This window comes from Panthera uncia (genome assembly GCF_023721935.1).
Source record: "Panthera uncia isolate 11264 chromosome A3 unlocalized genomic scaffold, Puncia_PCG_1.0 HiC_scaffold_11, whole genome shotgun sequence".
Lineage (NCBI taxonomy): Eukaryota > Metazoa > Chordata > Mammalia > Carnivora > Felidae > Panthera > Panthera uncia.
In genome coordinates, this window is record NW_026057578.1 from 85,927,473 (window position 1) to 85,950,588 (window position 23,116).

At 55.0% G+C, this 23,116-nt stretch overlaps 1 protein-coding gene across 8 annotated transcripts in view; it reads left to right on the plus strand.

Annotated features, from left to right (window-relative positions):
- Window positions 1–23,116, plus strand: part of DYSF (dysferlin) — a 224,604-nt gene that overhangs the window by 105,779 nt on the left and 95,709 nt on the right. For all 8 annotated transcript variants that reach the window (XM_049651675.1, XM_049651676.1, XM_049651678.1 and 5 more), the window contains 8 exons: window positions 3,246–3,438; window positions 5,545–5,700; window positions 9,416–9,547; window positions 9,634–9,800; window positions 10,883–10,997; window positions 11,277–11,382; window positions 11,653–11,795; window positions 13,556–13,729. In XM_049651675.1, the coding sequence (XP_049507632.1) occupies window positions 3,246–3,438; window positions 5,545–5,700; window positions 9,416–9,547; window positions 9,634–9,800; window positions 10,883–10,997; window positions 11,277–11,382; window positions 11,653–11,795; window positions 13,556–13,729 (1,186 nt within the window). The remainder of the gene's footprint in view (window positions 1–3,245; window positions 3,439–5,544; window positions 5,701–9,415; window positions 9,548–9,633; window positions 9,801–10,882; window positions 10,998–11,276; window positions 11,383–11,652; window positions 11,796–13,555; window positions 13,730–23,116) is intronic.

A 23,116-nucleotide genomic window follows, 5' to 3' on the forward strand; every position in this document is an offset into this window, starting at 1 on the left:
CTGGCCAGAGCAGCTGGGTAGACATAGGGCTATTCTTAGAGGGGATCAGTGGGAGAAGAGCAGCTTTAGGGGAAGACGAGGAGCTTAGGACTGGCCGTGTTGGGTACCTGATGACAGTTGTGGTCTGGAGTTTGGAGGACAGAGTGAGGCTGGAGGGGCACATGGGGCGCAGTCAGCACAGGGAGGGGCTCGGAGCCTGAGAGCCCGGGTGTGGAGGGTGGGCCAGGGCTCTGGGCTCTACCTGCAGCACTGCTCCTGAATCATGGGTCGTGTGGACCTTGGCGGGTCTCAGGTGCCTGAAACATCGGAGACAGGTGGGACCCAAGTCCTGGGCTGCCCTCACTGGCCCTCTCAGGACTCTGTTCTCATACTTCTGCCTAAGCCTGGTCCCCTTTGAGTCCCTCTCCTGGGGTTAGAAGGTGCCTGGGGGCCCCCTAGGGACACTGATCCCAGGTCAGGAGTTGGGGGGAAGGTTCCCATCTTCTTGGAATGCACAAATGGCTCTCCAGGGAGGAATACTAAGCATCAGGACCAATTCCTTCAGGCACTGCTCAAGGCCACTGATAGCCCTGGGACAGCAGCAAGAGGCCTGCCTTCACCTCTGACTCCATGCTGACAAGTGTTGGGGCCCCAGGCCAGTGCACCAGAGCCGACCCCTGGCTGCTCACCGTTCCTTCAGCCAGCCCCGTCCTGCCTCCTAAATCAGTGTCCTTTGTTTCCCATCCGCCCTTTTCCCTGGTAGCCAGTCTGCCCCTGCCAGTGGTGCCCACTCTGTTCTTCCAGCCCAGCCTTCTCCTCTCGTCCTCAGACCTACGGACCCATCTGCTTGCTACACATCTCTACCTGGATGTTCTGTCGGCACATCCAGTTCACTCTCGGGAGTCTTCCTAAAACTGTCGTGCCACCTTGGCTTCAGCCCTCAGTGGCTCCCAACTGCCTTCAGGAAAAGTCCCAGCTCTCATCCTGGTGGAGGGGCCTCTCTGTCCCCACTCCCTCTCTGCCTCATGGACCCCAGAAGTCCTACCCTCCGGCCCTTTGGAGCCTCTCACCACCCCACATGTGCTCCCTCCTGCCCCTGAGCCTTCGACTTGTGCACATGCTGTTCCTTCGGCCAGAATGCCATCTGGCTCTTCTTGGCCTGACTAGTTTCCTCCAGGAAGTACTTCTGCCTCTGAGGCTGCTCAGTGGGGACCTAGCCTGTTAGCCTCTCTGTTCTGGGTGTTCCCTGTGGGCAAGCCGGGGTCTCCAAACCCAGCCCCCCCCGTCAGGACCAGCTCATGAGGAATGAAGTGAATGACCCCTGGACCAGCTCATCTTTCAGGCTGGACACTGTCCCTTCCAGATGGCTATTCTTGACAAAGACACCCATTCACTGCAGGGGACGGCGGCGACTTTGAGCGGTCCAGCTCTGTTCTCAGCCTGCACTGAGCCCTGCCCCGGGCCTGCCCACCATTTCCGAGTCAGCTGGGTTTGGCAGGGCAACAGTCCCTGTTTGAGGTTGGGGGCACAATATCATCTGACCTTCATTTTCCAGTCTCCCTGTCCTTTGGTACCTCTTGCCTTGGGCTTTCCTGGGGTGGGAAAGGTCCAGGATATCTTGCTGGTGGCAGTCACGGGTCCTGGCTGTTTCTGAGGGAGTCTTGGCTGGACTGGTGGCCTCCATGAAAACCTCCCTCTGGTGGTCTGTATGGCAGTCCCTCCCAGCTCCCGACCTAGGCTGGGAGCGTAAATCAGCCTCGTTGGCTCAGCTCTCCATATCCAACTCCAGATCTGCCTGCCCCCACCCTCAGGCCCACTCAGGCCTCCTTCCCAGGCAGGCCCCAGCCAGGACTCTGGCCCAGGCCCCCCTTTACCCACCCGGCATGCCCCTCCACCCCAATCGAGTGGGCTGGGGATGGAGGCCGCCCCTCTCCTGGCCTGGGGCAGCCCCATCCGCGGCACCCTCGGGGCAGTAAATATTATATTACTACAGGGTGTGCAGTACGTGACCTGAGACAGGCCCCGGGGCTTAAGTTTCCCCGAGATGGAGTTTGCGTACCGCTCCCCCCACCCTAAAAATTCAATTAAAAAAAATAACAGGAAAAATGTAGTGCGCCGAGGGCCTGCCAGAGTGGTGTATCTGGCGGCCGCAGTGCCGCTGCGCTCCGGCGGTAATTGGTTCTGCATAGCTCGGGGAAATTGGCAGAAAAATAAATCAGCCGGGAGCCGGAGTCGAGACGCTGCGGGGAGGGGAGTGTGAGGTGGGGGGGGGGGCTGCAAGTGCTGGGGGCAGGACTGGTGGAGCGGGTTTGACTGATGTCCTGCTTGGGAGTCAAGGGCTCAGTGGGGGTGGGGCAGGGGTGGAGCAGCCCCCAGACCCCCAAGCAGGGGTAATCCAGAGGGCTCCTGCCTGCTGAGGGAGAGCACAGAGACCCCCACCCCACCCTCCCTGCATGACCCTTGTGTGTGTATGTACTGACCCCAGAGGCTTAGTATGGTCGGGAAGGGCCACGTGAAGAAAGACTTCCAGGGAGCCCAGAGGGATGGGGAGGGTCAGAGTTCTTTGCCTGCAAATAGGATTGAGTTTAAACCCAACCCCCACTTGGGGCCTAGGGTTGTATTTCTGGGGCTGTATGTACCCTGCACCTCCTCTCCAAAGGCTTCTGGGAGGGGTGTCATGGGGCTGCCCCAGGTCGACACATCTGTATTGCTGGCTGCCGGCCTCCCCACAGTGTCTGCAGTGGCTTGTCAGGGGTCCATAAATTTCCTTCCTGAAGAAAGTGTGCATACAACAGAATGGATTCATTTCAGCCAAGGGCAACTTAACACTCCGGCCTCTGCTCTAGGAAGGTGCAGGGCACCGAGGGACCTGCTGGGCCCTCTGAGGGCTTGCAGTCAGTTGGGCAGAGGGGACACACATGCAACAGAACTCACATACATACAAAAGAACTCCTAAGTTCCAAACAGGCAGCTCTGGAATAAAGGGCAGAGGGACTTCAGAACAGGAGGCACACAGACCAGTGTAGTTAGGGAAGGCTTCCTGGAGGAGGTGACGATGGAGCCGGTCACATGGAGATGACTGTGCATGTGGGTCAGGCTGGAGAAGGCACTTGGGGCACACGGAGTACCCAACAGGCAGGCGGAGGGTGTGGGGCCTATTTTGGGAGTGGGGGGGGCGGTGGTGTTCCGTGTGCATGTGTGTGTACAGCATGTGTACCTGGGCCTGGACGACTGCCGGGTTCATCTCATCTGTCTGTCCCTCACAGCCAGCCCCTAGGCGACGTCCAAGAGATACCCTCTGCCACCCACCTGGACCAGTACCTGTACAGGCTGCGTACCCGTCACCTAGGCCAGATCACTGAGGCGGCCCTGGCACTGAAACTTGGCCGCAGTGAGCTCCCTGCTGCCCTGGAGCAGGCGGAAGACTGGCTGCTGCGTGTCCGGGCCCTGGCAGATGAGGTAGTCAACCCCTGGAAGGCGTCTTTCTTCCTCCCTGAGAGCATCAGAACCGGGAGGGATGTGGGCACTTGTCTGGACTGTGATCCAGCTCTGGCTCCATTTCTGGGTGGGCTTGGTCAGGTGACTCAATTTTTCTGATCCTCAATGTCCCCAGCAGGAGGAGAGAGGTTGCAATTGGATCCTGGGTGTTACGGGGCCTAGCTCAGAGCCTGTTGTGCAGTAGTGTTCGCACGGTGCCCCCAATGTGCTCAATAAATGTCACCAAAGTGTGCCAGAGACAGAGCTTGGACTGGAACCCAGGACGCCTGGCTCCAGGTTCAGTGCTGGGGCCTGCTTCCCCGGGGACCTGACTCCTCCCTGCCAACTAGTACCTTTTTGCACCTGGCCTTGAACCAGCCTCTCTGGTGGCCCTGCATTTCCTGTTCTCCCAAATGCCTCCGAGCCCCAGGCCTGAGGAGGCTGCATTTATAGTAACTCTGAACTTTGTTATATTGAATCAGAGAGTGGTGGCTGCAGTTTGTCCCCACCTGCATAGCACCCCCTTCCCCGCCCCAGGTCAGATGTACCCACCCAGTTCCTAGGGCAAGCAAGCATTCTACAGATTTGTTCAGAATGAGGACAAAGTTCTGCTCAGATGTTATGGGTAGACTAGCTGTTGCCCATTCCGACCAGAGAGGTGTGTGGTCCCCCTACGGAGGGGGTGGGAGTGATGAGGAGGGACCTCCCCAGAAGGAATGTAAGAAAGGGCGGGGCCTGAGAGGGGCTTCTGGAGAGGTGAGTTGTGGAAGGGGAGAGGGGGTCCAGGAGGTAGGGGGCTGCGCAGAAGGCAGCCCAGAGAGTTGGTCCCTGAGAGTGAGCCTTGGACTCGTCCCTGAGCAAGGCCTTGGGCATGTGGCCAGCTACCTGGGCAAACACTGTATTGCCCAGCCACAGGCTGTCCCCATGCAGTGGCCACAGACCAATCTTTGGGCTGGACAAAGGCTGCCTTCCATAATCTTGGCCCAGATTGACCCTGGAACTCTCAGCACAGATTGTGATATGGCTGGGAGGGGTTAAGGTCAAGTGTATTGAGTGCAAGGGAACCCAGAGAGAGTCTTTCTCAGGTTTGAGTGTGCATCAGAATCCTCTGAAGGGCTTGTTAAAACAGGTTGTAAACCCTGTCTGATCCTGCATGTCTGGGGTGGAGCCTGAGAATTTGCATTTCTAGCAAGTTCCCAGGAGCACTGCAGCTGCCGCTGTGCTGGCACCACGCTGGGAGAGTGGTTAGGAACCATTATTTGGAGTCAGAGGAACCTGGTTGGCTCCTACCCTCTTTGAGCTTGAATTTCCTCACCTGGCAAGTGGGGCTGCCTATCTCTGCTGCAGGGAGGGAGTGCAGCTGGGAAATGCCCAGCGAGGCTCTAGGAGCATCAGCTGTCAGCCGTGGCCCTGGTTAGAGGCCCAGCGCCACCTCACTGAGCACACTTTGCTCACCAACCTTGGAAGCAGATGGGCTGTGCCCAGTGGTTCTCACTCATAGTTAGTGGCTCTGAGGGGCTCAGGGTCTTGCAGTTTTGTTCCGGGCTAGTCGCCATTTTCAGAGCCTAATGTCACTAAGCCCAGAAAAGGACCAGACCCCACAAGTCCCTGCTATTAGAGAGAGGAGGGTGGGAGTGTCCTCGGGGAAGGGGCACATCTATGGATTTGCTGCTATTCTCGGGGGTGAGGAAGAAGGGTAGCATCTTAAGTATGATGTCATTTCTTGAGTCAAATCAAATCCTCCAATCTCTGCCCCCGCCAAGAAGCATCTATCTACCCAGGGGAGGGAGATCTAAGAACATAAGCTCTCCGCTCCAGGCAGGAGTGTCTCTTCCCGGAAAATGTGGACTCAGCTCAGTGAATTTTTGGCAGGCTCCTGATGTGAGCGGACGCAGCCTCATGCCCTGTCCCTGGGGGCTCATAGCTGCTGAAGACAGAGGTGCCCAGCTGGCCCTGGGAGGTCAAGGGGTGGGCCACTCTTGAGGGTGGGTGGTGGGAGAGCTGGAAGCTGGGAGGAGAGGCTTGGGTGTCTCAGGGTGGACTGTGGGGCGTGGGTCTTCCCCACCCTGACTGCCGTCCTCTCTCCAGCCCCAGAACAGCCTGCCCGACATCATCATCTGGATGCTGCAGGGAGACAAGCGAGTGGCGTACCAGCGGGTGCCCGCCCACGAGATCCTCTTCTCCCGGCGGGGTCCCGACTACTGTGGCAAGAATTGTGGGAAGCTGCAGACGATATTTCTGAAAGTGGGTTCTTTTTTCTCAAGTCGTGACCGTATTTTCTCCCAGGTTGTCCCCTTCCTGTTCCATGTCCCCTCCTGTTCTCCATCTAACTGAGTCTTTAGGCTTGAGTCTCAGAAGGGGCCGAGGGCTTTGTGTAAAACCATTTTCTGTTGTCTCTCCCCTACCAAGTCCCTAGACCCCACACACCTGGTCTAGAAAGTTGGCAGGTGGGAGCTGGAATCGGAGGTGCTAGGAATGAGTGAGACAGGGTCTGTGCCCCTCCGCCCCCTGGCTGTCTGGGAGGGGCTGACTCCCAAGGCTGTTCTCGATCTCCCCAGCCAGACCTCTGGGAGAGGGGTTCAGCTCTCAGCCCCCACCCCAACCTGTAAGAGCCTTGGTAGAGACCTCAATGCTCTGCCCGAGTGCTTTGACTCCAGCTGGGATCATGCTCAGATTCAAGTTCTTCCCTGTGGGAAGGCTGGTGTTTGGGCATCGAGTGTGCCTAAGGCTCTGGCCCCGCAGGGAGCTGGGGGCGAGTAATCCAGTACCCTTCATGTTGTTCTGCCTGCACCTCTCCTCCCCTTCCTCCTCCTCCAACCCCCATCCTTGCACCCTGTCCGTCTTCTTGACTGGCCAGCCTTGGGCTGAGTGACAGGGATGTGAGCAGGTGCCTGAGTACCCCCATCCTCCTCTCTAGGTTAATGTGGGAACAGAGAGCCGAGGCTGCGTTGGTTGGGATATACTGTGGCCTGGTGGCCAGGACACAATTCAGGGAAATCCCTTCCTGTGCCATGACTGCCCGGGTCTGAGGGGAGAGTCCCTGTTAGAAGGGCTGTCACTGAGGCTGTCCTGCCAGAGGAAGAGTAGCCCTGGAAGGCAGGCCTGCCCCTTGCTACTCACTGCTCACTCCAGATGGTTCTGTTGGAATTATAAGCCATCTGGCCTTCTTCCCAGCCTGGCCCATCTGCCCCAGCCCCTTGCTCTCAGCCTTCTCTCCCCCGCCCCTCCTTCTATCCACACTAGGACCGGCACCTGCCTCGCCTCTTCCAGCCACTCATTGTTGGTTAGCCTTAGACTCAAACCTCTCAGTGGCTGTTGGTCAACCCATTCACGTATTGGCCAGTCATTCCTGTCACCCCCTGGGGTCGGTAGAGAGGACAGGCTTCAACGGCACAGTGTGTGTGGACAGGTCACGGGGTTGGCTGGAATCCTGTGTTGCCTAACCTCCCTGAACTGCTGGCGGTCTTCTGACCTGTAAAATGAGCAGGAGGCTGCCCACTTCACAGGTTTTCAGGATTCAGTTAGGTGACGCAGGCCATGGATCTTGCTGGAACGAGGTGTGATCCATGAATGTCCGTTTCTCTCCGCTCTTCTCCCCTTTCTCCCCCGTGGAGCTCCCTTGCTCCCTGGGGAGAGGAGGCTCCACCAGCACGACTGGAGGCCGACATAAAGGCAGAGATGAGTAGATACCTGGACTTGGGGTCACTGGGGAGGCCAGCTTTGCCTAGAGAGAGAGTGGGCAGGTGTCAGGCAGTGGGCTGCCCCCTCTCACCTGCATACGTGCCACCTGGGGCATGTTCCCTGTGCTGTCCTAACCTCCTAGCATCCTGCTTTGCATCCCTCCTAAGCCAGCTTCTCGCCTAGCAGGGCAGAAGGGAAAGGAAGTGAAGGAGCTGCCGCATCGGAGCGGGGCTAACCAGGAAAGGTTGTCTGGCTAGAGTGCAGGTGGGGATGTACTTGAACAGGATGAGCTTCAGGCTCTGACCTCTCGGCCCTGCGTCTTTGGGGAAACACAAACTGAACATTTTTCCCTGATTCCAAGCAAAAAAAAAAAAAAAAAAAAAAAAAAAAAAAGAAAGGAAGGAAAAAAAAAGATATAGAATTGTTTCTCGAAGTCTTCCCCACTGAGTTTATGAGCCCCGCCAGTAGCTCCTGAGCAAGCTCTACAAAAATGTTGGCAGCAAGCAGAGACCAAGAAAACATTGGTGTTTCTTAACTTAAACCAAAGTTGGAAAAAATGAGCACCAGTAGAGAGGGAGAGGAGCCCCAAACTAGACATTTCTTTATTTGCTGTTGCTATTTTGGGTCCGGCAGGCTGGCCCCATCTAGGGGAGGGCAGGGGAGAGACTGGGGTTGGAAGGGGGAAGGGAGGGTCAGGCATTCCTGCCATCTCCCTGGGGCTCGTGGTTTGGAGGGAAAAAGGCCACTAACCACCCCAGGCAGGGGACAGCTGAAGCCAACAGTCATGGGAGGTTTCCAGGGGGTGACATGTGGGGTCAGGCCCTCCTCCAGGCTTTACCACGGATGAACAAAAAGCAGAGAGACCGGGTGAAGGGTGAGACCATCATTGTCGTGGCATGCCCTGCACCCCTTTCTGATCCCTTTCCATGGCCTGGGCTCTCCTTCCTGGGGTGTAGGCCTCCTCTACCTGTTGCGGACCTCTTACCTCGGCCCCCCCTTTCCTCTTCTGAACCCATCAAAACTCCCTTCTCCTCTCATTCAGCCCCCACCCCATTGCGGAGGAGGAGATACCCCTCCAGGCTCATGCTCACGAAACCTAGGTACTTAATGTGCTACTTCCTATAAGAGACAGGGTGTTGTTCTAAAGTGAGAACTTCTGTTCCTCAGGCCATATCTGACCGTTGATTTCAATCAAACAGGGAAGTAGTTGTGGAGAATAAATGTTTTATGCTGGGTTGTTGTGGTTATTCCATTTTGGCAGAGCTTCTGAAAGTTTCGGGATAATAAGCAATTGAGGACCAGTGCCTAGTGGTTAACATGCTGATAAGCGCTTGAAAGGATAGGGCTATCAGATGATACACTGACATCGAGCCAAGACAAAAATAACAAAAACACAACCCCCCATCCCAAACAAACTGAAAATTAAGGAGGAAGCTTTAACCTCCTCCCCTTCCAGACCTGGATCGTTGTTATCTCCTTTAGAGATACATAGTAGAACTGCACTTTCCAATATGGTGGGCATAAGGTGCTATTTACATTTAAGTTAATGAAAATGAAATAAAACTAAAAATTTGGTTCCTCGGTCACAGCAGCTACGTTTCAAGTGTTCAGTCACCAGCCACAAGGGGCTAGTGCTACCAGATTAGACCATGTGGGTATAAACCATTTTCATTGCGACGGAAATGTTATATGTTCCATTGGGCAGTGTTACTCTAGAAGAAACAGAAATGGGATGTGGTGGGAGAGGGGAGAATGGGGGACCCTGGTCTATCTAGGCATGGCTAATTTTAGCAAAGATCGCCTAGGTGCGGATGATAGTCCTCTTTGGCGGGGAGGAATCTTGGCAGGTGGGGAGAGGCCTTCTTAATTATACATTCCTGGGGCACCTGGTGGCTCAGTCGGTTGAGGGTCCGACTTCGGCTCAGGTCATGATTTTGCAGTCTGTGGGTTTGAGCCCCGTGTCGGGCTGTGTGCTGACAGCTCAGAGCCTGGAGCCTGCTTCGGGGTCTGTGTCTCCCTCTCTCTCTGCCCCTCCCCTGACTCGTGCTTTGTCTGTCTCTCTCAAAAATAAATAAACATTAAGAATTTTCAAAAAAAATGTATATCTTCTCTTTCTGTGAAATTCTGGTAATTCCTCCAACAGGACATATGTCTAGTGGGTGTCAGGCCAATATGTCCAGTCCTGGAGGACCCCCCCCTTCCCCCCCAACCCCTGTCTCAGTTGGGACATCCTGATCCTAAAGGGAATCATGGGTTTCTGTCCTTCTCTCGTACCTAGTATCCAATGGAGGGTGTTCCTGGAGCCCGGATGCCAGTGCAGATACGGGTGAAGCTCTGGTTTGGGCTTTCTGTGGATGAGAAGGAGTTCAACCAGTTTGCTGAGGGAAAGCTGTCCGTCTTTGCTGAAACGGTGAGTGCTGCTGGCCTGCCCTGCCTGCCCTCCGTGCCCCAAGCTGTGCTGGACCCCCTCACTTCTCTTTATTGCTTGCTCTCCAGTATGAGAACCAGACCAAACTGGCCCTGGTTGGGAACTGGGGCACAACAGGCCTCACCTACCCCAAGTTTTCTGATGTCACGGGAAAGATTAAGCTACCCAAAGATAGCTTCCGCCCCTCGGCCGGCTGGACCTGGGCTGGAGACTGGTTCGTGTGTCCAGAGAAGACGTGAGTCACGGGCAGGGAGGCTGGGGGACCCCTCTGCTCTGGTCCTTTCTCCGAAAGGCTACAGTGCTATTAATTGCTCTACCACCCCTATGCTGGCAGTGGGGACTTCCACTTGAACTCTTCCAGGGCCAGGGGCTGGCGAGGCGCCGTTCTTTTCTGGAAGGGCTCTAACAATTGGAAAGTCCTTTATTGTTTATTATTATTATTATTTTTTAATGTGTATTTGCTTTTGAGAGAGAGAGAGAGAGTGAGAGAGAAAGAGAGAGCTGGGGGGAGGGCAGAGAGAGAGGGAGACACAGAATATGAAGCAGGCTCCAGGCTCTGAGCTGTCAGCATGGAACCCGATGTGGGGCTCAAACCTACGGACCGCAAAATCATGACCTGAGCCAAAGTTGGACGCTTACCCGACTGAGCCACCCAGGCGACCCAAGAAAGTCCTTTATTATTAAACTAAAGTTGGCCTCCATTTGAATTTGCCTCCATTGGTTGCAACCTTCTTCTCCAAGAGGTCACAGCCTGTTTCTTCCTCTCTGTGTCAACCCTTCCTATGCCTGAGGCCCCTCCTCTCTCTCTTAAGTGCCTCTCAGAACAAGGCGGTCTATCTGTATCACTGTCCTTTCTTTCTCCTTTCTCTTTTCCTGTTTGATGTTCAACAACTGGATTTCTTTCTTTCTTTTTTTTTTTTTTTTTTTTTTTTTTTAAAAAAAAATTGAAGTGTAATATATATTATCTCAAGCATGCAATTCTTAAGCATACAGCTTGATGACATTTTCCATTTCAACAACTATCTATCTATTGAGCTTCTACACCCACCAGGCTTTTGGTGTCTTCAGCCCTCTCTCTCTTTTTGATGTCTTTTTCTTTATCTTGGGTGGTGGTATATTCTTTTGTCTATGAGTGTCTCTAGGTATCCCTGCGTCCCCTTTTGCTCTCTCCCCTTGACCCTCTGCCCCTCCTTTCCCTCTTCTCTTTACCCTGTTGTTGGTGGGGTGAAGCTGATGCGGGAAGCTTGGCCAAGGCCTTGGGGTACTCTGCTGGAGGTGGGGATAGGTGGGGAGGTTCTGACCCTTCCCCACCTCCAGCCTGCTCCATGACATTGACGCGGGCCACCTGAGTTTTGTGGAGGAGGTGTTTGAGAACCAGACCCGGCTCCCTGGAGGCCAGTGGATCTACATGAGTGACAACTACACGGATGTGGTAAGTGGGTGCTCCAGGGGCAGGTGGCATTTGCTTTCCTGGGGTCCTGGATATTTGGGCTCAGGAGGGTCCTGTGGCTCAGAGGAGATGGGACATTTTCTCTCCTGTTCCCAAGTCCCCAGCTTCATGCTCTGGTTTCCAGAGAAACAGTGTGAGAACCAGTGTGGGTAGGATGCTGATCTGGAGTGGCACCTGGGGCTTCAGGGATGTATGTTGTCAAGTTGCATCTTTTCTGCTTCCCTGCTGATACCTGTCTCTTCTCACATTTGCCTGTCCTAGAATGGGGAGAAGGTGCTTCCCAAGGATGACATTGAGTGCCCCCTGGGCTGGAAGTGGGAAGATGAAGAGTGGTCCACGGACCTCAATCGGGCCGTTGATGAGCAAGGTGGGCAGCACATGGGGCCCGATGGGACCCACCCCAGCAAGATCAAGAGGTGTGCTGGTGGGACAGCTGAGTGCAGGGCCTTTTGCCCCGGGGCACCGGCCTTCAATGGGCTGCTTCATCCAGGGGACTTCTTAGATCAGCCCATACTTGTAGCTATAAATTAAGAGTCGGTGGTCAGTCATGAGCCTGTGAGTGTGCCCCAGAGGGAGAGAGAGCCTCTGGAGAGATGGGGAATGGCCGGGCAATGACTGACAGGTGCCCTTCCCCCAGGCTGGGAGTACAGTATCCCCATCCCCCCGGATCGGAAGCCAAAGCACTGGGTTCCTGCTGAGAAGATGTACTACACGCACCGTCGACGGCGCTGGGTCCGCCTGCGCAGGAGGGACCTCAGCCAGATGGAGGCACTGAAGAGGGTGAGCCCACTAGGTGGTGGGTGGGATGAAGCCCTGGCTGGGGGAGGCCAGCTGGGCACATGTGTGCACAGACACACGCGTGTGTGCTCAGGACACGTATAAGGCACATGAGCTCCCTCGAGATGCTCACAGATCACACCCAGCAGGTGCACAGTGCACACGCAGATCTTCCCATGCTTGTCCAGATGCTCACAGCCAGATGCCCATGACTACGCAAGGAGATGCACTTGGAATTGCACAAGACCTGGAGGTACAAAGGCATAGCCAGACTCTGGCTGTGGCTGCGTGTCCTAGAGGCAGGGTCTGAGCACAGGTTTGGCTGCAGGTAGTTTACGGAAGCAGTGCTCTCAGGAGTGCTGGGAGCAAAGATGTGGTCTTAGGCCAAGTCAGTTTTGGTCTGAGCTGTGGCTTGGGGAGGGGTGCCCCTTGGAGCAGCAGAAAATCATTCTCACCTGGAGGCAAGGGGGCTGGGGTTTGTAGCCTCTTAGCTGTGTCATCGGCTGGGGTTGCTGGGGCTGGGCTGAGGGACGCACCCTCCCCATGGGGCTTGCTTCCTTCAGCATGGGCAGTTCCCTGGAGAAGGGGGCCGCTGGAGCTGGTAGGTGAGGACGTATGTATGCATCGTGTGAGTGTGCCAGCTGGGAGAGTGGCCTCGGTGGGCTCCCTCAGCATTTACCAGGGGATGTGTACACAGTGCAAGTACACATGCCCACAGGCATGCCCGTATACCCACAACACAGAGGCGTAGAGTGGACACATGAGTGCACACAGCACATGCACCTGCTCCTAGAGTCCTGCAGATGCCCAGGTGCTGCATAGCCTCAGTGCCTGCCTTCCCTGGGGCCTCTTGCTCTGTGTTCTTCCTTCCCAAGCATGCAGTTGAATTTTGGTCCAAGAACCAGGCCTCCCCCAGTCCAAAAGTAGCCTTTGGCATCACCCAAATTTCTTCCTTTCTCTTTGGGCACAGAGAATCTAGACAAGTATGTCACTGGGTCCAGGGAGAAGCAAGGTTTTGAGGCAACAAACCATTTTTGGTGCCATGAACCAGACAGACTCAGCTCTCCCTGTAGGAGCACCCAGGGGACAGAGGTGAACCATGTCAGGCAGCGTGGCTCGCCCAGTCCAGCTGCCCTCTAGGACAGGCACTTACTGCTTAGTTCATAGCCTGAGCCTGAGGCGTACCAGAGGGCAGTCTCTCAGGTCACCAGCTGAATAGGAAGGGACTTCCAGGTCTCTCTCCAGGTCTGGGAAAGGGTCCCCTCGAGGAAATGTGGGGGCGGGGTACCTCCACAGCTGACCTAGGTCTAGCCTAAGGAAAAAGAGCCTGGAGTCGGGAAACAGAATCTTCATTTACCCGCTTCTATTTTTATAAGCTGGGAGGTGAAGAAGAAAAAGGAAATGACAAGAAAACCTTTGATCCATGAAATCCATTCTTAATCTGAGTAAACAAACAAACCCAAAGCCGAGTGTTTTCAGCACTGCTTTAGTCGACCTTCCCTTTCTGGTTCCTTGGGTCCCCACAACCCGGGGAGCCTCTTCCCCTCCTGATTTTCGGACTCAGGCTCTTGTCATTGCAGAAGCTGCTAAGAGCCCCCCTCCTCCAGGTAGCCCTCCCAGGTTTTCCCACCTGGAGGGTGATGGTGTGGAGCGGGTGGGGACTCCTGGAGGGCAAGCCAGAGAGGCACAGCAGGAGTCCAGCCCAAGAACTCCTTGCAAGCCTCCAAGCAGTGCCTGAGCCTGCCCTGTTCTCTCCCATGCAGCACAGGCAGGCAGAGGCGGAGGGCGAGGGCTGGGAGTACGCCTCGCTCTTTGGCTGGAAGTTCCACCTGGAGTACCGCAAGACGGATGCCTTCCGCCGCCGCCGCTGGCGCCGCCGCATGGAGCCCCTGGAGAAGACAGGGCCTGCGGCCGTGTTTGCCCTCGAGGGGGCTCTGGTACGTTGTCCCTGGCCTGTGGTGGGTCAGCGGGGTGCAACTTGCTTTCCAGGGCTGTTCAGGGCTGAAGTAGGAGCCCCCGGGATAGCACTTCAGATGGAACAGTGGCTGGTCACCTTGGCTACACAGTTCCTTTAGGGTTGCCTGTGGGGAAAGTAGATGGCAGTCTGGGTGTGCTCCTAAAATAAAATGGCTCCCTTCTTGGCACTGGGAGATCCACTGCTGCTTTGTGTAGTCAAGTTGGGAGCAGGCAGAGAGGGTCTCGGTCTGACCTATGGCTAGAGCCGAGGGACCTGGCTCTTCTTGAAGAGGCTGGCTGCTGCAGGGTGGGTCTGGGAGGCTTTGGCCTCACCCCAGGGAGTAGCCAGAGAGGTCTAATAACCCCTGAATGTCCTTGGTTGGACACGAGTGCTCCTTGGCTGGACAGAAGCCGTGTCATGGCATCCCTGGGAATTCTGGGGGAGAGATGTACCTCAGAAACTGAGTCCTCAGGCTGCTTTCTGCCTTAGAGCACACTTTCTGGAGCAGGTCACATTGGGGCAGCTCAAGGTTACCTAGGGTCTGGCTGATGTGTTCCCCCAAAAGATGAGCAGACCCTTCCTGGCTAGTCTGAGTAGGGCCATTCTCCGCTCTGTTTTGGCCTGGGGATTTCTGGAGGTGGGAGGAGATACAGAGTCAGAGACCCTTCTTCTGAAATCTAGCCAGGACTGCCCACCCCCTGGGGCTTTGGGCTGTGACTCAGGGAGCAGGTCCCACCAGCTTCTATAGCTGACATGTGCACCAGTTGTGTGTGTGTGCATGTGTGTGTGTGTGTGTGTGTGTGTGTGTACATGTGCACATGTACATGAGGATTTGGTCTGAGTGAGGAGCAGTGGGTCTTTGCCTTGAACCAGGGAGTACAGAGGACAGGCCCAGGATCTGATGGGATGGAATCAGGGAGAGGAGGTGAAGTTGGCAGTGTCCCGAGAGGGGTTACAGCCCTCTCGGGCCTTGATGGTGGGCCAGGTGGCAGTATGGGAGAGGACACCCTCTGGGAGCTGGATAATGCTGGATGTCTGATGATGTCTTGGGGCCAAGTTGCGGGGAGGCTGAAAGGAGACGGCAGAGCTCTGGGCTGCTGGGCTCGTGCTCAGCCTGGGTGGGAGGAAACTGCTGCCCCAGCTGGAGCAGCCACAGCTGGAGGGCTTGTAGGGCAAGGCTGGTGTCCATTGACTCTCTTTGTCCTGTCAGAGAGGGCCTGGTTTGGGCGCAAGGCAGGGCCTGGGGGTGGTCTTGTGGCTCCAGCTGAGGGGTGGGAGGATAAAGGCCTCTGTGGCAGAACTGAGTCAGGGCCATGTCTGAGAAGGCTGGGCAGGCACCCCAACGTGAACAGAAACTCAATGAAATGGGTTAAAGAGAGAAAAGGAGTTCAAGGGCTCAGACTGATGGGAGAGCCCAAGAAGCCAAACAGGCATTAAGCCTGGCAGGACTCTGTTTCTGACATCTGCCTCTGTCTTGGCCTCATTCTCACACTGCCTCACTCTGTGTGGTAACAAAGATGGTGCCCACAAAAAAGACTGACACCAACTTTATAGCCGGCAAAGTCCTGGTAGGTAAAATAGCACAGCCCACCCGGCATCCTCTGTTTTCCTCACAGTTGGAGGCCCCAGAGAGGAGAGTGCTGTTTTCACCCTGATGCTGTGACAGTCTCGTGTGTGACTAACTAGCTGTCTTGGTCATGTGCCCCTGCCAGCCTGAAGGTGAAGAATGGAATGTTCTGATTGGCCACTTCAGTCATGCCCCTTTTCTGTAGTCGACAGCACCACCAGGATGGGGAGAAGAGCACCTGGAAAGGAAAAAAAAAAAAAAAAACCCAAGCAGTGCTGGGCAAAGAGCTTTTGATGATGGCCACAGGACTCTGTTCAATGAGCAGTAGGGAACCAGTGTGGATTGTTGAGCGGAGGAGTGCTCTGGTCAGAGCTGGGCTTCAGGGCCATTAATCAAGTAGTCACGGAGGATGATTGGGGGTGGAAGAGTAGAGACCATCAGGAACCTTGATTAGTGATCTGGGATGAGGCGACCATCTGGGGTGGGAGCTAGGGGAGGCAGTAGAGGGCAGTATAGTGGCAGAGTTTGGAGAGGGTCAGATGGGCCCAGAGTCTCTGCTGGGTGCGTGGTAGAGCCTCTCCCATTGCTGGGCCATGGGGCGGGCGTGGTGGGCCTGGGGCTGCGATGAGTTCATGGCTGGCCCTGGCAAGTCTGACACACATGGTTAAGTGCTGTGTGAAGAAGGCGGACCTGGCAGCCACTGGCCGGGCCGCTTAGGGCAGGGAGGCCAGGGCCGTGGGAGAGAGAACGCAAGGCCAGAGGTAGCCAGAGACACATGGACGGAAGTGTGGATGGGTTCCGGGCTGGCCAGGATCTGGGGGAAGAAGAGGAACAAGGCTGGGGACCCACTGCCAAGCTTTCATGGCTCGGTGACTGGGAGAATGAAGGGGGGTACTTCCCAGACATGGAGAAACCAATCCGTTTATTCTTTATGTGGGAGAAAATGTCGTGAGGGAGCATTGAAATCAAATGTCAAGGCAACAGACATGGGGAGGTGGTTGATTGTGAAGCAGATGTGACCTGCCTGTGATATGCAGAAGAAACCAACATAGTGAAGCCCTCTGAGTCCTGGGGGAACTTGGCTGACATAGAGAACCAGAGGCAGACAGTGGTTGGAGAGGCTGGATCCCACAGACCTGGAGTTGGAGGACACAGTTTTGGAAAGTCTTTAGGTGTGGCCAGCATTTGGACAGGGCCACAGGCCCATTTGATGGTAACTATCTAGACTACTCTACTTTAGTGAATCGAACCTCCATCAGCACACAACACACACACTCACACACACTCACATATGCACACACACACATGCGCACACATACTCATACATGCACACAAACACTCTCTCTCTCTCTCTCTCTCTCACACACACACACACACACACACACACACACACACTCCTCCATGGCCACTTTTATGTGCTCCTGCCCTGAACCTGCTGTCTTTCGTCCTGGGACATACTGATGCTCCAGCAAGGCATGGGGGCTAAAGTCCACCCTGCATCATGGGAGCAGATGGTAGGGATCTCTGGGTGCCAGGACCCAGCTACTGTCCTGGGTGCTGCCCTTACCCGCTGGTTACTTTTGTCTGCTGATTCGCCTGGTGAGAGCATGGTGGGATAGGTGAGGCTTCTCAGGGGAGCAGGTTTGGTTTGGATTCTGCCTTCTCTGCTTCCTAGCTGTGGACAGGTTACTTATCCCTTCAGCGACTCTGTTACCTCACCTGGGAAAGTCACTGCATCCTAGAGTCATTGTAAGGAAAAACCACATGGCACGTCTTTAGTGCTTCTCAGCCTTAGTCAACGTAGGAGCAAAATGGCGGCCTTGTTGCACACTCTTGATTACAAGTCTGGGTGAACCTAGAGTCTACATTTCTAAGAGGACTCTGGGTGATGCCAGTGCTGCTGGTCCAAGGACCATCTCTGAGTAGTGAAGATGTGAAGTACATTGTGCCTGAGGAAGGTGAGGGGCGTGGTCACATCGCCCTCCTTCCCTACTTGGATGCCTTTTTTTTTTCCTTCATGTTTTTTAAAAATTTATTTATTTTGAGAGAGAGAGAGAGAGAGAGAGAGAGCGAGCGCAGGGGAGGGGCAGAGAAAGAGAGGGAGAGAGAGACTCTCAGGCAGGCTCTGCACTGGTAGTGGGGTGGACACAGGACTCCACGTGGGGCTCCAATTCACGAATAGTGAGATCATGACCTGAGCCAAAATCAAGAATCAGATGCTTAGCCGACTGAGCCACCCAGGCGCCCCTTTAGATGCCTTTCAGAGAGAGGCGGAGTGTATCCATTATTTGGGGAAGGTGTGTGGCCAGGGTCCTAGAGAAGGAGACAGGGTATGATGACATGTTCTCCTTGCTCCTTGGTGGGAGAAAAGTGATTTTTACTTCTAATGATCCCCTGATCTGATGGTGGAGGCCTGGCCTACGGGGAACTCTCGTCTGATTAGGAAGACAGGCATTCACATGTGAGTACAAATAAACCCCATAGGATCTGCATCTTTGACGTGCTGGAGGGCAGAATGAGAGTCATTCCAGAATGATGGTGTCTAGTGAGGGAGGCTTCTTAGGGAAGGACATTGGGAGGCAGACCTTGAAGGAGTCCAGGGAAGAGCTGTGGGTGGTGGCCGGGTGGACTCCCTGGTAATCTGACATTTCTGGCTGTCTGGGCCCGAGCACCAGGCCTGTGGCGCCCCCTTGCCTCCTACCATCCTTCTCCTGGCCCACAGGTCCACCAGAAGGCCGAGCCTTGCCTGCCAGTTTCCCTCCTGAAGACATCTTGCTGGAAGGCAGGCCCTGTCTGCTCATTAGCACGGGCAGCCTTTCCCTGAAACCTTCTGCTGGGGCCAAGCCTGGCTCCCTCCATGGAGCGGGAGGCCCTGGCTCCGTCTGCTAATCGTCTGCTGTCTCCATCCCGAGCATTATTTTATTTTCGTATTATTCTTTTTCCAGCTAATATCCTGGCATTCCCAAAGACACCGGTTTCATAATCTTCCTGGCGTTCCCAGGGAGCTGGGAAGCAGAGCACAAAGCTGCTATTATAACGCGTTCCATCCAGCCTCCCTCTCCTCGCCCCACACCCCTTGCTGCCGCCACCGCCGGCTCCCACCCAGGCACCCCTTCCCGACGCCACCAGCCTCTCTGGGAACTCTGGTGACGGCTGCTGGGATGAGCTCACGGAATCCATCCTGTCGCCCTTGCCCTGGGCCTGCCCTCCATGTGCAAGGATTTTTCCAGAGCCCTGCCTCTGTGCTTGGCCCCGAGGGTTAGGAAGGGTTTTCTGAAATGCCTGAGCCTGGGCAGGAGGGAAGGAGATGGGGACTCGGCAACATGTGCTCATAGCCTTGGAGATTTTTAGAGCTGGAAGGAGCTTTCATGTTCGAAAGGCACTCTCCACCTGGCTTTGGGTCCCTTTGAAATTGGATGCATGGTTGTGGGTGTGCGGATGTGATGTGTAAGCACGTGGATGATGTGTGTGCACATACAATATGTGCGCAATGTGCTTGTGTGACATGTATGTGCACGTATGCGTGTACACGTGTGTGATGTGCATGTACGTGCACATGTGTGTCTGTGGTGTGTAAATTCTGACATAAGGTTCACGGTTTCCTCCAATTCTCAAGGGAATTTAGGACCCCAAAGAGGATAAAAATTACTAAAACCCATTTTACCGTGTGCTAAAGATCAGGCTGAGAGCTTTATATACATTGTCTCATTTTATCCTCACAGTGACCCCAGAAGACTGGATTCTATTATTATACCCATTTTCCAGTTGGGGAGACTGAGGTTCCAGAACTGCACTGTCTAATACAGTAGCCACTAGCCACATGTGAGTATTTAAATTTACATTTAAAGTAATTACAATAAGACAATTTAGTTCCCCAGTCACACCAACCACATGTCAAGTGTTCAATAGCCCCACCTGGCTCGTGGCTACCATTTTGGACAGTGTAGCTCTAGAACAGTTTCATCGTTGCAGGAAGTTCTGTTGGACAGTAGTGCTGTTCTAGAACAACTCTGAGCCCCTCATATTACTCCAGAAGAAACAGACCTGAGAAGGGGTTTGCCTAGTGGCCCAGCGTGAGTCAGTTCTAGAACCAAGGCCAGACAATGGGCTCTTCTGTCCTCTCTCCCCAAGTTCGTATCTCCATTCCTATTAAGGCATAATGTCCTCCCCCTAGAGAGGGCCCTTGAGTGGGGTCCTAGGGAGGGTCCTGGGCTGCTGGCTAGAGCTCTTGGCTGTTGTGTAGCCATGTGGCTTAGCTTCCCTGGGGCAGTTAGAGGGGAGTTGGCAGAACTGCCGTCAGCCCTGGAAGCCTCCAGTTGGTTGTCAGAAGCCTGAGTCTTGACCTGAAGTGGAGAGGATCTACAGAGACAGGCATTCCCAGACCAAGCCTAGGGGCAGAGAAGAGCAGCTGGGACTTGGAAGTGCTGGGGGTGGGGGTGGGGGAGCTTGGGGAAAGGCTGGTGCCAGAGAGGAGCAATGTGGGATTTGAGCTGGCTGAGAAGGAGGTCAGATGTGAGTGGGGAGGGGAGGGGCCGTCTCTGCACCTGGATGAAGCCCATGCCGTACGCAGAGCATGCAGGCCCGGTTCCCAGAGCGGGCGCTTTGACCAGGGGCAGCGTCTGGGAGGTGAGAGGGGTTTGCCTCATTAAGTAATCAAAATCCCCACTGATCTGCACAGGCGGGGGAGGTGGCTGCAGGTTTCCCTGGATTCTATGTTTTGAGTATGGTAGCTGAGCACCTGTTCTCTACCTGGCTTTGTGCTAGCGGGAGCTAACGGAAGGCTGGCCGGCCGCTCAAGAGCCTTCTGCTGCCCCACACAGAAGGACCATTTGGGTAATTCCTTTAAATGGGTGGACCCTTGGATCAGTCTCACTCCAGATGTGGATGCTGAAGTCTTGAGGGTCCAATTGTATGTTTGGGTACCTGAGACAAAATGCCAGCACACAGGCATGCATGGGTGCTGAGGGGCGTGTGTGTCACAGCTGGGCAGATGTGTCTGGTGCCCCATGCATGTCACGGTCCATGCACTGGGGTCTGCATCCACAATTGCTAGGGCGACCTTATAATTTATTGCCTATACTATGTGTAATCATGCTGGGAAAGAGGCATAAGGGAGGGCCATCCCAGACAGACTGGAACCTGATTATGGCCCTGATTACGGAGGCACCCTGGCATTGGGTAAAACCCGCTTGAGCGTTCTCTGCAGCCTCCACGTTGGGAGACACGGAAAGCCTAGAGGGACGCATACGCGCACACACACACATACACGCAGACGCTTGCGCCAGCCCACACGTGGCATCGTGGATTCTCCAGGTTTCCTGATTCCATTCCCAAACTCCCCAGGGGCCGGCCAGTAGTTTTGCAAGGATTTTTGCAGCTGCTTCCAAGCCTCGGCTCCAGCTGTAAATTAAACGGGGGTGCACCCTTGCCTGCTATTCTACTTAAGGTTGCAATCAGCCCTGATTAGGAAGGGAGGTCTGTGTTCCCGAGTTCCCTCTTTTAAAGCGTTCCCCTCCTTTGGCCTGGCCTGCTAGCCTGTGTGGGGTTTCCCTGGAAGCTGAGGCTGGGCAGCCAGGGCAGTGACGTGGGCCCTGGGCTCCCCAAGGCCCTGACTTGGCGCTCAGCCCTGTCCTGTCCCTGAGCCCTGCTCTGGTGCCGAGTTCTGATGGGGAAGCAGAAACTGGGAAGAGCCCCGAGGGGCTGCCGGGAGATGCCCTGGCTCTGCCAGTTAATTTGCTGTACAATCCTAGGGAAGACCTTACCCTCTCTGGGCCCCAGCTTTTTCACTTTCTAGATGGGGGTAAGAACAACACAGCAAAAATAAGAATCTCTCCTTACAGAACAGGCGTTGGCAAACCATAGCCTACGAGCCAAGTGTGGCCTCTGCCGGCTTGTATAGATGGGGTTTACTGGCACATGGCTATGCTCATTTGTGTAGGCATGGTGTGTGGCTGCTGTCCTGCTATGATGGCAGGAGTCGTTGCCTGAGTAGTTGCAACAGAGACCATATGTCCTGCAGAGGTGTATATACTCTCTGGCCCTTTCCGAACAATGTTTACCAGCCATTCTAGAGCAGGCATTGCCTCCCCGCCCTGTTGGTGCATCATCTCCTTTAACCCTCCCAGCAGTCCTAAGAGATAGGTTTTATCATCACTCCCATTTTACGGATAGGCAAGTTGAGGTACAGCGAAGGCAAGTCATAATTGTCCTAGCGGCGTTTCCTCACATGAGTGTTACGAAAAGTTTTGTGGATAATGGTGGGGTCGTGCAGCGTTTATAGCATACTGCTCCTATGCTGCTGTTTGTTATTTGGATGTCCTAGCAAAGCCAGTAGTGGAGAAGAGATCCTGGCACTTCACCGTAGCGCGTGCTGGTCAGTGTTAAACAGCTGGCTCTCCAGAAAAAACATCCAAAAAACAAACTCAGCCTGGTTTGTAGTACTTGCTGGTTTCCGTGGTGTACATACCCCCGCTGTGGCCGATTTCAAGCTAGCAATGTGGCATCACTGAGAGTGGAGATGGGAAGAGATGAGCAGTAGCAGATGGTTAGATAGTATTTCCAGCCCACAGATACACTAGGCGCAAGTAACCTCAGGAGCAGGACAGTAGTCAAAGGTCATAAAATCATTAGGAAGTGACGAGTTTGAGTATCATCTTTGTTTCTAAAAAAATGTCTGTAGTTATAAATGCATGTGGTATAATGGTTACAAATGGCTGTGTTTAACGGCTGGCTTGCAATACACCTGAAGATTTAAGAATCTGCTCTTACGAGCTATGCAGGCCAGCTCCAGCACTTGCTGCTCTGAGGGGGGGGGGTCCCCTGATCCTGTTTACATAAGAGATAAGGGCCCCGATCGTAGCAGCCTTCCCGACAGCTCTGTCCCTGTGCTCTTTGGGTCCATCAGGCATTGGAATTGGGTCCTCCTCATGAAGCCAGGAGAGCAGCTGGTCCCCGAAACCCACCTGCTCGACTCTGATGGGGTAGAGGGTACCCTTGTAGCCCCCTTGAGGTACCACCGAGGCTCCGTTGTTTGCTTCCTGACTGCCATGGTGTGGCTGCGGTGGCTCCGTCCTCTGCCTGCTCAGCTCCAGAGGCCCTCTGCTCAGCCTTCCTGCTGCATCCACCGCCGCTCTTGCCCCTCTGTCCTGCCCCCGTGTTAGAGCTCCTGAGCTGGATGTCTAGGCCCTGTATGGATGAGGCATCGAACCACTGGCAAAGGGAGGAGGTGTGTGTGTGACAGACAAGCAGCAGTGCAGGAGGAATTCCAGACACACTAGCGGTCTGGCGCTTGGTCTCGTATCCAATTTAGGTGGGCTGAGGGGTCCCCTTCATAGGCTGCTTATTTTCCCAGAACCTGTCCGCCTCCTCCTGGTGTGGTGGCCGCACTAGGGTCCTAGGGCAGGAGTCCCCAGCAGGTAAAGTGGGTTTGGCCGCTGCCTTTGGCGACCCCCGGGGGCAGCCCCGCTCCATCTGAGAGGGAGAGAGCTCCTCACGGTCCTAAGCTCGGGCTCCTCCAGAGATCCGTGGCCGCCAGCCGGGCAGCAGCGGGTTGGATGCTACCCAGTCCCCTGGGTGAGCAGTAGGATCCCTTACACAGCTAGCCCCAAGATGGAGTGCGTGGCCACAGACCACAGTCTGGGAGTCGCATCGGCATGAGCTATGGAGGCAGGAATGTGGCTGTGGGAAACCCAATGCCCAGGGCCCGGCCCTGGAGGCTGGGGAAGAGCGAGTGCGTGGAGTGGGGGTGAAGGGTGGGTGGACAGAAAGCGGAGTGTCAGCCGCCACTGCAGCCTGGCTCTC